The 15,237-nt window shown below is 43.4% G+C and overlaps 1 protein-coding gene across 10 annotated transcripts in view; it reads left to right on the top strand.

The window, feature by feature from the left end:
• LOC129006519 (neuroblastoma breakpoint family member 1) overlaps window positions 1-12,810 on the top strand; it is a 72,252-nt gene extending 59,442 nt beyond the window's left edge. For all 10 annotated transcript variants that reach the window (XM_063659075.1, XM_063659081.1, XM_063659073.1 and 7 more), the window contains 10 exons: window positions 767-839; window positions 1,304-1,509; window positions 2,798-2,849; window positions 6,033-6,196; window positions 7,237-7,288; window positions 7,949-8,121; window positions 8,823-8,874; window positions 9,488-9,660; window positions 10,375-10,426; window positions 11,054-12,810. In XM_063659075.1, the coding sequence (XP_063515145.1) occupies window positions 767-839; window positions 1,304-1,509; window positions 2,798-2,849; window positions 6,033-6,196; window positions 7,237-7,288; window positions 7,949-8,121; window positions 8,823-8,874; window positions 9,488-9,660; window positions 10,375-10,426; window positions 11,054-11,297 (1,241 nt within the window). In that variant the 3' untranslated portion in view covers window positions 11,298-12,810. The remainder of the gene's footprint in view (window positions 1-766; window positions 840-1,303; window positions 1,510-2,797; window positions 2,850-6,032; window positions 6,197-7,236; window positions 7,289-7,948; window positions 8,122-8,822; window positions 8,875-9,487; window positions 9,661-10,374; window positions 10,427-11,053) is intronic.
• The last annotated feature ends 2,427 nt before the right edge of the window (window positions 12,811-15,237 follow it).

Raw genomic sequence — 15,237 nt, 5'->3', positions numbered from 1 at the left:
GTGCTTGTTAGAGTGAAAAGAGCTCTGGACTCAGAAGGCAGGTTCCCAGGCTGTCTCTTTGGCAATGTTCTTAGAAAGTGTCCGTGAGTGAGTGATTTATCCTTCCTGAGTTTCTCTGTCTCCATCTGCAAAGGCAGGCAAATTGTCTCTTGCAAGGGTCTGAAGCATCCAAATGTGGGAACGCTTACGACTGCTTTTCAAAATGAGATAAAGCCCCTCACCGTGTGGTGTTGGAGAAGGCACTTGATGTGGGGGCATTTGGTGGTAGGAAGTGCTTGAGAGTGGAGCACTCCCCATGGAGAGAATGTCCCTGAATAACAGGACAGAAGCCACCTGGAGGGCCTGTGAAGTCTCCTGATGCATAGAGGACTGTAGGACAAGTTTGTCCTCTCCTAAGAGAAAGAATTATGTTTGAAATGTGAACTGTGACAGGACACCAAGCCTGTGCCTGGGAATCAGACCTGTAGTGGCATGGGGGGGGACAGCTGCCAAAGTCCAGAGAGAGGCTGTAGAAGCCTCCATCATATGGGGAGCAAAAGATCTTTTCCATATTTGGCCACATCTTGATGGTGGCCCTCCGGATCAGAAATGCATTGCCTGATGGATCAGGAAACCATGCCAGGGCATTTTGTTAAAGAGAAAACATGAGAGCTTTCAGTTGAACAGTGACCATGCCTTGATGTTGATGTCTGTGTACACATTGGACTGACTGTGCTTGTAGAGTGTGAAGTGGGAAATATCTGAAAGAACACATCTGTATTTACAGAAAATGACGAAGATGAGGATGAAGATGTTAAAGTTGAGGAGGCTGAGAAAGTGCAGGAATTATGTACCCCCAGGTAACACTGAATAATCGGGAGCAAGTAATGGGTTGTAACATATGAAAAAGGTCTAGGAGGCACACCCTCTCTGGCATCTACGATGGGCCGAAAGCCTGCATTCCCTTGGCCACAGTATGTGAAACTCAACCCAGCTTGGACACAGGGTGTGGCAGCTGTTGTGTTTCTCTGTGTGTGGCGGGTGTCATGTCTGTGCCATTCAGGGATAGCTGAGTCTTCATCCTCCTCGGCTCCTGTCTGTCCAGTTCAATGAACACCAGTTGCTGTCTTCCTCTCTGGCTCCCATGGCAGCCATGCTCTGTTGCAGAGAGAAGAGGATTGCCTGTTCCCTCTGAAAGGGAACCTCCTGTTTGCTTTCTGGGGCCACTTTCTTAATGCCTCTTGTCAAAACCGGCTAGGACTCCCTGGGGTCCAATCCCTGTGTGTTTAATCTTCTGTCATCACTATCCCACCTGGCTCATCAGGGAGGTGCAGAAGCCTGAAGAAAAGGAAGTCCCTGAGGACTCACTGGAGGAATGTGTCGTCACTTGTTCAAATAGCCACGGCCCTTGTGAGTCCAACCAGCCTCACAGGAACACCAAAATCACATTTGAGGCAAACCAGTTCGACTCAACTCTCATTGACTCATTCTCTCATGATGAATGGTTGGATGCTGTGTGCATTATCCCAGGTAGCCTCTATTTTCCTTTGTCTCACAGCTTTTCCTATGCTGGGGATGATAAACTCTGAAGAGACGCTCTCTACACACAAATTTGTTTTAATGATATCTATGATGGGATTCTAAACAGAGACATCAGGGAGATTTTCTGTCCTTCTCAGCTCATATCATGCCTTTGTCTCCCAGTCCCAAGTGTCAAGTTCCTGGACCCCAGACAAGTGTGACAATGTCATAGTCACCTGAGTGCAGCAGGTACACAGGAAGTATCTGTGAGGCCTCGTAGCTTCGATTCAGTATCTCTTGTCACCTGTGATTAAGTCGTCTGTCCCTGAGCAATGTCCATGGAGTTTCTATGCCTTTTTAAGGAGACTGGCGGCCTTGCATTTGTATTTGGAAGTATTGTTCCCCAGGCTTTACTGCTCTCAGCTTTAATCTTGATCTCCTTTAAGTCAGCTTGGCTAGCTGCACAGTCACCTTGAAATCAGGATGGAAACTTTTCTTTTTTACTTTGCTGATATAGTTCCATAAAGCAAGGCTGTACCCTGGTTCTCCACCCCATCAATGCAATGGCTGATCCAATGTTTCTTTGTAGCCTCACAGATTGTCTCTCTTTTTTGGGGGGGGGATGGAGTCTCGCTCTGTCACCCAGGCTGTAGTGCAGTGGCTCCATTTTGGCTTGCTGCAACTTCTGCCTCCCAGGTTCCAGTGATTCTCCTGCTTCAGCCTCCTGAGTCGCTGGTACCACAGGTGCTCAGCACCACATCTGGCTAGTTTTTGTATTTTTATTAGAGACAGCATTCTCCCATGTTGGCCAGGCTGGTCTTGAACTCATGACCTCAAATGATTCACCTTCCTTGACCTCCCAAATCACAGATTCTTTTTAATGCAAAAGTTATTAGAATTTATCTGTCAGTCGAGTTTCATGTGTAGATCCCTCTAAACATTTAATGTCCATGTTACCTGGTGATGTAAGTCAGTATTGCAACAACACTTCTAGAAAATTGTTTGACAAATTGTTGGCGATTTTGGGGGAAGATTTTTGTTTAACTTTGCATAGACTGAGGCAGGGAATATGGCATTATGGTCTACCTGTAGAGGGAAGTTTTGGCCTGTGGGTCTGGAAAGCAGGGTCATCTACTTCTCACCAGACTTGATCTAGGGCACTCTAGAATACTCCTGTCAGAATCCATATTATTGCACTGAGAATAGTTATGTCCTTGTGTAATGACTGGACACTGATTTGGTCATATGTGATGTGTGAATTGCTTAATGTGACCTGCTTCTCTGAATTTATTTGCAGAAAATGAAAGTGATCATGAAGAAGAGGAGGAAAAAGGGCCAGTGTCTCCCAGGTAATCCTGTGGAATTGTGGGCTGTTAATTCAGTAGTGGCAGCTGGAGATTGTAGATTTAGAGAAAATGAGGAAGCAATGAATAGAACTTTTTCTTCCATTCACCCAGCTACAAGTTGTCCTTATTAACAATGTTGTCCATTATTTGTGGCCCTTGTGGTGGTTTTAATTCATAATCCTCTCAAGATAGGAACTTGCAATCAGATGAGCCAGGTGAACTAGCCAAACAGGGATTTCTTGTTGATCTTTTCAAAAAAACCAGCTCTTGGATTCACTGATTTTTTTGAAGGGTTTTTTGTGTCTCTATCTCCTTCAGTTCTGCTCTGATCTTAGTTATTTCTTGCCTTCTGCTAGCTTTTGAATTTGTTTGCTCTCGCTTCTCTAGTTCTTTTAATTGTGATGTTAAGGTGTTGATTTTAGATCTTTCCTTTCTCTTGTGGGCATTTAGTGCTAGAAATTTCCCTCTCCACACTGCTTTAAATGTGTCACAGAGATCCTGGTATGTTGTGTCTTTGTTCTCATTGGTGTCAAAGAACATCTTTATTTCTGCCTTCATTTCGTTATTTACCCAGTAGTCATTCAGGAGCAGGTTGTTCAGTTTCCAGGTAGTTGTGTGGTTTTGAGTGAGTTTCTTAATCCTGAGCTCTAATTTGATTGCACTGTGGTCTGAGAGACAGTTTGTTGTGATTTCTGTTCTTTTACATTTGCTGAGGAGTGTTTTAGTTCCAACTATGTGGTCAATTTTGGAATAAGTGTGATGTGATGCTGAGAAGAATGTATATTCTGTTGATTTGGGGTGGAGAGTTCTGTAGATGTCTATTAGGTCTACTTGGTGCAGAGCTGAGTTCAAGTCCTGGATATCCTTGTGAACCTTCTGTCTCATTGATCTGTCTAATATTGACAGTGGGGTGTTAAAGTCTCCCATGATTATTGTGTGGGAGTCTAAGTCTCTTTTTAGGTCTCTCAGGACTTGCTTTATGAATCTGGGTGCTCCTGTATTGGATACATATACATTTAGGATAGTTAGCTTTTCATATTGAATTGATCCCTTTACCATTATGTAATGGCCTTCTTTGTCTCTTTTGATCTTTCTTGGTTTAAAGTCTGTTTTGTCAGAGACTAGGATTACAACCCCTGCTTTTTTTTGTTTTCCATTTACTTGGTAGATCTTCCTCCATCCCTTTATTTTGAGCCTATGTGTGTCTCTGCACGTGAGATGGGTCTCCTGAATACAGCACACAGATGGGTCTTGACTCCTTATCCAATTTGCTGGTCTGTGTCTTTTAACTGGGGCATTTAACCCATTTACATTTAAGGTTACTATTGTTATGTGTGAATTTGATCCTTTCATGATGATGTGAGCTGGTTATTTTGCCTGTTAGTTGATGCACTTTCTTCCTAGCATTGATAGTCTTTGCAATTTGGCATGTTTTTGCAGTGGCTGGCTGGTAGTGGTTGTTCCTTTCCATGTTTAGTGCTTGCTTCAGGAGCTCTTGTAAGGCAGGCCTGGTGGTGACAAAATCTCTCAGCATTTGCTTGTCTGTAAAGGATTTTATTTCTCCTTCACTTATGAAAGCTTAGTTTGACTGGATATGAAATTCTGGGTTGAAAATTCTTTTCGTTATGAATGTTGAATATTGGCCCCCACTCTCTTCTGGCTTGTAGGGTTTCTGCAGAGAGATCCACTGTTAGTCTGTTGGGCTTCCCTTAGTAGGTAACTCGACCTTTGTCTCTGGCTGCCCTTAACATTTTTTCCTTCCTTCAACCTTGGTGAATCTGACAATTATGTGTCTTGGAGTTGCTCTTCTCGAGGAGTATCTTTGTGGTGGTCTCTGTATTTCCTGAATTTGAATGTTGGCCTGCCTTGCTACGTTGGGGAAGTTCTCCTGGATAATATCCTGAAGAGTGTTTTCCAGCTTGGTTCCATTCTCCCCGTCACTTTCAGGTACACCAATCAAATGTAGATTTGGCCTTTTCACATAGTCCCATATTTATTGGAGGCTTTGTTCATTTCTTTTTACTCTTTTTTCTCTAAACTGCTCTTCTCACTTCATTTCGTTAATTTGATCTTCAATCACTAATACCCTTTCTTCCACTTGATCGAATCGGCTACTGAAGCTTGTGCATGCGTCACGTAGTTCTCGTGCCATGGTTTTCAGCTCCATCAGGTCATTTAAGGTCTTCTCTACATTGTTTATTCAAGTTAGCCATTCGTCCAATCTTTTTTCAAGGTTTTTAGCCTCCTTGCGATGGGTTTGCACATCCTCCTTTAGCTCGGAGAATTTTGTTATTACCGACTTCTGAAGCCTACTTCTGTCAGCTCATCAAAGTTATTCTCTGTCCTGCTTTGTTCCATTGCTAGTGAGGAGCTGTGATCCTTTGGAGGAGAAGCAGTTGTCTGGTTTTTGGAATTTTCAGCTTTTCTGCCCCAGTTTGTCCACATCTTTGTGGTTTTATCTACCTTTGGTCTTTGATGCTGGTGACCTACAGATGGGGTTTTGGTGTGGATGTCCTTTTGTTGACGTTGATTCCTTTCTGTTTGTTAGTTTTCCTTTTAGCAGTGAGGTCCCTCAGCTGCAGGTCTGGTGGAGTTTGCTGGAGGTCCACTCCAGACCTTCAAACAGGGATTTCTTGGTGTCACCTGTTCTCTCCCATGTGTTTAAAACCAGGGAGAGAATGTATATATGCTTTCTGCTTATTTTTTGTTAGTATGTTTGCTAGTATTTGTGTAAGCAAAGAAATTGAAAAAATAAGCATATTATATCAAAATATTTTAAAAAGGGGATGCTTAATACGCAAGATCTGTGTCTGCACTGCCTCAAGAGCTCTGTTCACTTCAATGCTGCATGTAAAATTCAACCCAATTTATACAAAGTAGTTGAAGCCCTGTGTTAGTTCTCTGTGCTGCAAGTCGTGATAGTAGTTTACAGAGAGAGTCTAGGTGCCCTGCATTGGCTGATCTGTGGCAAATGTACTGAGCACATGCTGCCCATTTTTGTTCAGTCCTCAGAGCAGTCAACCTCCAGCCTGCATTTCGAAGGATAGTTTTATTTCTCTTGAAGGAAAAATGCCTTTGGTTTCTGTGAGCACTCCATTCTGTCTCCCATCAGATCATCTGGAAGGTTTGTCGTCTAATCTCTGTTGGTTATGTCTTCTGTCAACCCTGTCCTGCCTGGCTTATCAGGAATCTGCAGGAGTCTGAAGAGGAGGAAGCCCCCCAGGAGTCCTGGGATGAAGATGATTCGACTCTCTCAATTTCTCCTGACATGTCTGCCTCATACCAGTCTGACAGGAGCACCTTTCACTCAGTAGAGGAACAGCAAGTCGGCTTGGCTCTTGACATAGGCAGTGAGTACTCCATTGTGAAGGTGATAAAGCTCCAGTTCATGTCCCAGGTAGACCCCATAATCTTTGGGCCTTGCGCCCCTGGTTGGGCTGAGAGTTGCCATCACTGTGGGTGGAACCTATATATCAGTGTAGATTTCAATCACTCTGGAATCAAGTCTGAAGCACAGGCATGGGGTGGGTCAGTGAGCTTTGCTCTCTTCCTAGTCTCAGCCATGCCCTTGCCACCCTGGACCGATTGGCATGACATTGAACTCAAGGCAGGTGTGGCAAACTCACACCAAGCTATGCAGCACATGTCCAGGAGTTGTCTATCAGATCAGCTCACCTGAATTAAATGTCTCTTGCCAGCGACAAAGTTCTTTATGAGTTTTGTTCCCAAAGCATGTCTGTGTGGTTCTTTACCTGCCCAAGGCCGGTGTCACCCTTGCCTACCTCTCCATGCAAGATGTGACCCAGGTTTCACTGAATTTATCCCCATTTTCTGTGTCTTTTAGTTGGCTTGTTTTAGCTCATCTGTCCATCATCTTGCTGGTATGTTTTCTAGATAAATGGCTGACTTTTCACCCACAAAAGCCATGATAGCTGATGCTTCTGCGTAGAACCAAGTCTCATTTTGACTCAAGAGCTGGTACATCGCACCCTTCCATCAAATCTCAGTGTCCACAATCTCATAAACTATGAAATCCTGGGTATTTGATGAGAGAAGCCTGAATATTGCAGTATCTCTCCTACGAGGCATTAGAACGATGTGCCTCAAATCTATTGGGAAAAACATTGCTCATTTGTGTACACAAACCTAGGACAGAGCACACTGGGAAGATCACATTCCAGAACAGGGGAATTTTGCCCAAGGCTCATGAAAGGAACCAAGTCAGTTCTCTCAAGACTTGGCCTCAGGCCTCCTGGTATATTTCTCTCAAAGTCTCCTGTTCTTACACTGAGAAGACTTATGTCCCTGAGTTAGGATTGGACAGAGGAATGTTTTTGTGTGCAAGGAAGAACTGCTTCATGTAAGACGCCCTGTCTGAATTTATTTGCAGGACATTGGTGTGATCAAGTGAAAAAGGAGGACCAAGAGGCCACAGGTCCCAGGTGAGTCTGAGAAATTGTGGACAGTTAATTTGATGTTGACACCTGGAGACGCCAAGTCCGGGGAAAACAGTACATGCTGAAAGTAATGATTTCATCTTGTCAGACAAGTCTGAATTATGTCTACTGACGTTGATTTTGGTTCTCATTACAGTAAATGTTTAGGTTTCCATTTCTTCCTATCCTTATCGTTTACTAACCTAGTGAAGTTTGACCATACCTCAAAAGCTGTATTCTCATGGTGACTGCAGGGAAGCTTGAGCACATTTTATGCAAAATTATTGAGCCCACTCTTTTCATGATCACTCTTCATTGTGTGTCCTGAGGGCACTAATATAGAGTGTTCTTTGACTCCCTCATCAGTATGTCACCTGGCCAATTCACTGAGCTCACTATCTCTCTCGCTCTCTCTCTCTCTCAATGTGTGTGTGTGTGTGTGTGTGTGTGTGTGTGTGTGTGTGTGTGTGTGTGTGTGTCTTTCTCTTTCATCCTTTTCTACCTGGCCCTGGTCTGTCCCAACCTGGAGGCAATAATTTTTTACCTCATTAGTAGATCTGTCCTTTTTCTTTTCAAACAGTTCCTTATGTTACCCATGAAATCTAGCTGGGGCTGTGTGGTTTCTGATCCCCCCTGGCTTATTCTTTACTTTTCCTACTTTTCCAGGCTCAGCAGGGAGCTGCTGGATGAGAAAGAGCCTGAAGTCTTGCAGGACTCACTGGATAGATTTTATTCAACTCCTTGTGGGTATCTTGAACTGCCTGACTTATGCCAGCCCTACAGAAGTGCCTTTTACTCACTGGAGGAACAACACCTTGGCTTGGCTTTTGACGTGGACAGTGAGTACCTTATTATGAAGGTGATAAGACTCCACCTGGTCCTCCAGATAGGGGTGATATTCCTGTTCCAAGTGGCCCTTACTGACCCGAGAGATGTCATTGCCGCAGGCAGGACCTGTGGGCGCATAGAGGTTGTAATGAAACTGTAGTTTCAGTTGGAAGCCCAGACATGAAATGGGTCAGTGCGCATGGCTCTATTCCTAGTCTCCAGCCATGCCTGTGGCAACCTGAGCCCACTCTCAGCACACTGGACCCAGGCAGATGTAAAAAATTCACAGAACAATGATTTGGACTCAAGGGTTTGTATATTTCCTCCTTCATTCTAATTTCAGTGTCTTGTAACCATGAATGAGCTGGGCATTTGATGAGACAGGGCTGAATACTGCAGTTTTCCTCCTAGAAATCATCTGGGGCATTTTCTTTGAATTGATGGGAACAATAAGGCATAACTGTTTGCACAAACTTGGGATAAATGATTTTGGGATAACTGTCTACCAGAATAGGGACATTTCACCCTTGGTTCTGAGATGCAAACCAAAGAATCTCTATTGACTGGCTTTGAGGCCTCCTGAAGTATATCTCACATTGTCCTGTTCTCATGCTGAGGAGCCTGAGGTCCCTGTGTGGGGATTAGACAGTGGACTGTTATGGATGTAGGTGAATTGGCTTATTTTGTCTGTCCCTGTCTGAATTTATTGCAGGAATTAAAAAGGACCAAGAAGAGGAAGAAGACCAAGGCCCACCATGCCCCAGGTAAGTCTGAGCAATTGTCAACAGCTAATTCCGTGTTGACACCTGGAGACTCCTGGTTCAGGGAAAGCAGAGCAGGCCGACATTATCGATTACATCTTTTCAACCGAGCCTGAATTATTCCTACTCACATTGCTGTTGGTTTTCATTGCAGTAGATATTTAGGTTTCCGTTTCTTCCTCCCCTTATCATTTACTAACCTACCGTAGGTCGACCATACTTCAAAAGCTGTATCCTCATGGTGACTGCACGGAAACTGGAGCACATTTTATGGAAAATTATTGAGCACAGTCTTTTCATGATCACTGTATGCTGTGTGTCCTGAGGGCACTAACTCAGAGTGTCCTGTACTCCTTCATCAGTGTGTCACCTGGACAACTCACTAAGCTCTCTCTCTCTCTGCCTCTGTCTCTTTGTCTCTCTGCCTGTCTTTCTGTTTCATTCTTTTCTATTTGGCCCTGTTCCATCCCAACTGAAGGCAATAATTTGTTACCTCATTAATGGATGTATCCTTTTTCTTTTTTAACCACTTCCTTGTGCTCCCCATGAAATCCAGTTGGGGCTCTGCTGTGTCTGATTTCCCCTGGCTTATTCTTTACATTTTCTACTTTTCCAGGCTCAGTAGAGAGCTGCTGGAGGTAGTAGAGCCTGAGGACTTGCAGGACTCACTGGAGAGATGTTATTCGACTCCTTCTAGTTATCTAGAACTGCCTGATTCATGCCAGCCCTACGGAAGTTGCTTTTACTCATTGGAGGAACAACACATTGGCTTTTCTCTTGACGTGGATGGTGAGTACCTTTCTATGAAGGTGATAAGGATCCACTGAGTTTTCCATATAGAGATCATATTCCTGCTCCAAGAGGCCGTTACTGAGCTGAGAGATGTCATTGCTGCACTGAAGACCTATAGGCACATGTAGGTTGAATGAAACTCTAGTTCTAACTGGAAGCCCAAACATGGGATGGGTGAGTGAGCGTGGCTCTCTTCCTAGTCTCAGGCCATACCTGTGGCACTCTGATTCTACTCTCAAGGCACTGGACCTGGGCAGATGGGACAAATTCAGAGAACTATGATTTTGACTCAAGGGTTTGTAGATTTCCTTTCTCACTCTCATTTCAGTGTCTAAAATCCTCACAACCATGAACGATCTGAGTATTTGATGAGACAGGGCTGAATATTGTGGGTTTTCTCCTAGAAATCATTTGAGGGCATTTGCTTTAAATTGATTGGAAAAATATGGCATAACCATTTGCAGAAACTTGGGACAAATGGTATTGGGATAATGATCTACCAGAATAGGAACACTTTACCCTTAGTTTCTGGGACAAAAACCAAGGAATCTCTATCATGACCAGCCTTCAGGCCTCCTGAAATATATCTCTCACAGTGTCCTATTCTTATGCCGAGGAGCCTGAGGTCCGTGTGTGAGGATTAGGCAGTGGAATGTTATGTGTGTAGGGGAATCAGCTTAATGTGTCTGTCCATGTCTGAATTTATTGCAGAAATTGAAAAGTACCAAGAAGGGGAAGAAGATCAAAACCTACCATGCCCCAGGTAACTTTCAGCAATTGTGGTCGCTTAATTCTGTGTTAACACCTGGAGACAACAGATCCAGGGAAAACACTGTGTTTGATTTCATGTTTTCAATGAAGGCTGAATTACTCCTACTGACATTGCTATTGGTTTTCATTGCAGTAGACGTTTAGGTTTCCATTTCTTCCTCCCCTTATCATTTACTAATATACCATAGGTTGACCATACCTCAGAATTTGTACCCTTATGGCGACTGCATGGAATTTTAAGCACACTTGATGGAAAACTATTGAGCTCACTCTTCTCATGATCACTGTTTGCTGTGTGTCAAGAGGGCACTAACTCAGAGTGTCCTTTTACTCCCTTATCAGTGTGTCGCCTGGCCAATTCACTGAGCTAACTTTCTCTCTCTCTCTGTCTCTCTCTGTCTCTGTCTCTGTCTCTCTCTCTGTCTCTGTCTTTCTCTTTCACTGTTTTCTACCTGACTCTGTTCTATCCCAACATAAAGGCAATAATATTTTTACCTCATTAATGGATCTATGCTTTTCCTTTTTTAACCACTTCCTTATGTTACCCCTGAAATCTAGTTGGGGCTCTGTGGTGTCTGATTTTCCCTGGCTGCTTCTTTAGTTTTGTCTCCTTTTCCAGGCTCGATGGGGTGCTGATGGAAGCAGAAGAGCCTGAAGTCTTGCAGGACTCACTGGATAGATGTTATTCGACTACTTCAACTTACTTTGAACTACATGCCTCATTCCAGCACTACAGAAGTGCCTTTTACTCATTTGATGAACAACACATCAGCTTGGCCCTTGACATGGACAATAGGTTTTTTACTTTGACGGTGATAAGGCACCACCTGGTCTTCCAGATGGGAGTCATATTCCCACACTAAGTAGCCCTTACTAAGCTGAGAGATGTCATTGCTGCAGGCAGGACCTATAGGCACATGTAGGTTTGAATGAAACTGTAGTTCCCTTTGGAAGCCCAGACATAGGATGGGAAAGTGGGCGTGGCTCTATTCCTATTCTGAGACCATGCCAGTGGCCACCTGTGCTCAGTCTGAAGACATTGGACCCAAGTTAGCTGTGACACGTTCACATGACTATGTAGCACATGCCGGGAGTGATCTGCCAGACATTCTAATTTGAACCAGATATCTCTGGGTAGCTACAAAATTCCTCAGGGATTTCATTTTGCAGGCATGTCTCTGAGCTTCTATACCTGCTCAAGGTCAGTGTCATCTTTGTGTTTAGCTCATCCTAAGGTGTTACCCTGGTTTCAATGAACCTAACCCCATTCTTTGTATCATCAGCGTTGGTTTGTTTTAGCTGATCCATCTGTAACACAGGGGGGATCCTTGGCTGAGGATTGTATTTCAGAACCACTGACTGCTCTTGACAATTGTTACCCCACTAGGCTCCTTTGAGTAGAGAAGCCATAGTCCTTCAGCCTCCAATTGATATCAATACTTAGGAAGACCACAGCTAGATGGACAAACAGCATTGAGAGGCCTTAGCCCTGCTCCTTTCAATTCCATCCTATAAAGAACAGGAGTCAGGAGCCGCTGGCAAGAGACAGCATGTCACCCGGGACTCTGCCAGTGCAGAATATGAACAATGCCATGTTCTTGCAGAAAACACTTAGCCTGAGTTTCATAGGAGGTAATCACCAGACAACTGCAGAATGTAGAACGCTGAGCAGGACAACTGACCTGTCTCCTTCACACAGTCCACGTCACCACGAATCACACAACAGAAAGGAGGAGGGATATTTTGGGTTCAAAAAAAGTAAATGATAATGTATCTACATTTCTTTACTTATTTTGAACCCCAAATATTTCCTCATCTTTTTGTTGTTGTCATTGATTGTGGTGACATGGACTTGTTTGCAGAGGACAGGTCAGCTGTCTGGCTCAATGGTCTACATTCTGAAGTTGTCTGAAAATGTCTTCATGATTAAATTCAGCCTAAACGTTTTGTCAAGTACACTGCAGAGTCAATACTGTGAGTTTCCAACCTCAGCCCATCTGTGGGCAGAGAAGGTCTAGTTTGTCTATCAGCATTATCATGATATCAGGACTGGTTATTTGGTTAAGGAGGGGTCTAGGAGATCTATCCCTTTTAGAGACACCTTACTTATAATGAAGTATTTGGGAGAGTGGTTTTTAAAAGTATAAACGTCCTGTATTCCAATGATCATCCTCTAAACATTTTATCATTTATTAATCATCCCTGCCTGTGTCTATTCTTATATTCATATCTCTACACTGGAAATGTTCTGTCTCAATTTTTACTGGGCCTTTGTTTTTGCTAGTGTCTATTGTTCAAAAAAAACATTCTCTGCCTGAGTTTTAATTTTCCTCCAAAGTCATTTTAATCTATACGATTAAAAACTTTTGCCTATCACTCTGGACTGTTGGATTGTTTTTTACATTCAGTGTTATAATCTTTTGTTATGCTGGTTGGTTTTGGTGGGTACTGATGCGAATTAATAAAAACATTTTCATTTCCCTGTTTATTTTCTAATCTCTCCCACATTGTAGGCTATGTTTACCATATGAAGCAGAATGTATTTACTCCATTTCTTGGTTCTAGTTATTTATATTCTTTGTGAGAGTGTGTGTGTGTGTGTCTGTGTGTGCCTCTGGCATTTAGGAAGGGTTGTGTAGCTCATGTTTGATATTGACTAAAAATGTTTCACAGTTTTCCCCCCTTTGAACTAGACACACTTCTAATATTTGGTTTATACGTTTTAAATTATGACTTTCAACGTCAAATATTTCCATATGACAGTCAATTACATGATGTGTTTTCTTTTTCCTACCTCCTTTACCGGCCACTTCTCATAATAGTATTTGAACCTAAACATATAGCAGTGACACTCTGTGGTTGTCATCTTGCCCGCACCTTGGTTTTTGGTTTAGATCCACAATTAAATATATTAATGCTCATGAGCTGTTCAAAAGTGAATGTCACAGTCATCACTTGCTGAGTGGTACTCATCCTCAACAGAGTCCTCATGAGGGAGTCAGGTCTCGCTGAGTTTAGCATGTTTAATCTTCCTCACGGTCTTGATACATGGATCGCATTAGTGGATATAAGGTGCTTGCCCAAAATGGTTTTTCTTGCGTTTTTAGGAGATATTGTCTTCCTTGCGGGACATACATGGTGTATGTTCTCGTTGTGGGATTCTATTCTGTTCTACCAGGACCTTTAATTTCTGCCAGTTACTTCATTTGTTTGTTCTCTTCACCATGAGTCTCCAGAGGATGCTTCCTTTGTCCATGCCTCCCCATCTCACAGCAATTCTGCATTTCCAAGACTGGCACCTCTGGTCCCCTGCACGGTGAAGCCCTTTCCTTTCAATTCCCCAGTAGCCAGTGCTCTAATCCAGCAGGTCTCAGGCATGATCTGTGTTTCTCCACATGCTCTTTCTGAGGAGAGTTTTACCTGTGTTCTGTCATGAACAGGCCCTCCCTGCTGTCCTGGCCTCGATTTGCATAGTGTTTCCTGCTCCCTCTGCCCTTGTGTGGCTCCCAGACCCAGTTAAAGAAAATCACCTGAGGGCCACAGTGTTCCCTAGCCCTGGTGTTTAGGGGCAGGGTTATGGGTGGGATTTTTGACTCTCTAAGTTAACCCCTAGGGCTTTGAAGTGTCTGTTGAGAAATTCAGCTGTTATCATCCTAGGTGGACTTGCTGTCTCCTATCCTCCTACTTCAAATGCAGAACTTCAATCGTGTACGAAAGAAGACTAAGTCATATAAAAGAACACACCCTTATTCACTGGCTGGCTTCACCGATCATCTCATGGCTGAACTTTTAAAAATACACTCTTAGCCACATACCTATGAAATGTATAAGCGTGTGTATACATATGTGAATTTGCTTCTGAGATTATGGAGGCTGAAATTCCCAAGATGGAAGGAAAGCTGGATACCCAGGAAAGCATTTGTTTCCCATTAGGCCTCTTAATTCTCTCCTGGCCTTTGATTGATCGCATGAGTCCCCCCCTCCCCGTTAAGGGGAGCAATCTGCTTCACTTGGTCTGCCCATCCCGATGTTAATCATATGTGAAACACTCTCTGGAGCACAACCAGAATCACATTTGGCCGAATGTCCCTGTACCCTGGTGCTCGGTCACAGTGACACGTGCAAGTAACTACCACACTTGCCCTTTGTCACATTTGTCATTTCCCCTGTTTCTCTCCCAATCTGCAGCTCATTCTCTTAATACTGTCTTGTGTTGAGCAAAAACTTTTAATTTTTATAAAGTTGAATTTATGAACGTTTTCTTTCATGGTTTGTGTTTATTGATAACAAAGAACACTTTGCCTAACTGTGTCATGAAGATTTTGTCTTATATTTTCTGCTATACTTTTTCTAGTTTTATAGTTCATATTTAGTTGCATAATCCATTTGGAGTTAGTTTTTGAGTCAGTATTGAGGTTCAGGTGAATCTTTTTCCTTTGGGGATATGCATGTCCAGTTGTTTCTACACAACCCTTTGTTGACAAGAGAATGCATTCTCCACTGAATCATGTCTGGACCTTTGTCAATCCATTGGGTGGTCGAGACTGGTCTGAGGGCTGTCCTGGTGTTTGGACAGAGAGACAGGGCATGAAGTAGGGTTGTTCTTATGGGAAAAATTAAGGAAGGCACATTTTTCTATGAGGCATAGGAAGCCCCAAGCACAATTGGGGTACCCTCTACCAGCATGTTGTAGCACACTCATCTCTGCTGTCTCTACCTCTCCTGTTGCAAAGGCTTGGGTGTGCATAGACACTGAGGTCAGGCAGTGTCTTTGGGCACTTTTGAGCATTGACACCGAAGCTC

The sequence above is a fragment of the Pongo pygmaeus genome, chromosome 1 (genome assembly GCF_028885625.2).
Source record: "Pongo pygmaeus isolate AG05252 chromosome 1, NHGRI_mPonPyg2-v2.0_pri, whole genome shotgun sequence".
Classification (NCBI taxonomy): domain Eukaryota; kingdom Metazoa; phylum Chordata; class Mammalia; order Primates; family Hominidae; genus Pongo; species Pongo pygmaeus.
This window is presented reverse-complemented; position numbering and strand designations above follow the sequence as displayed.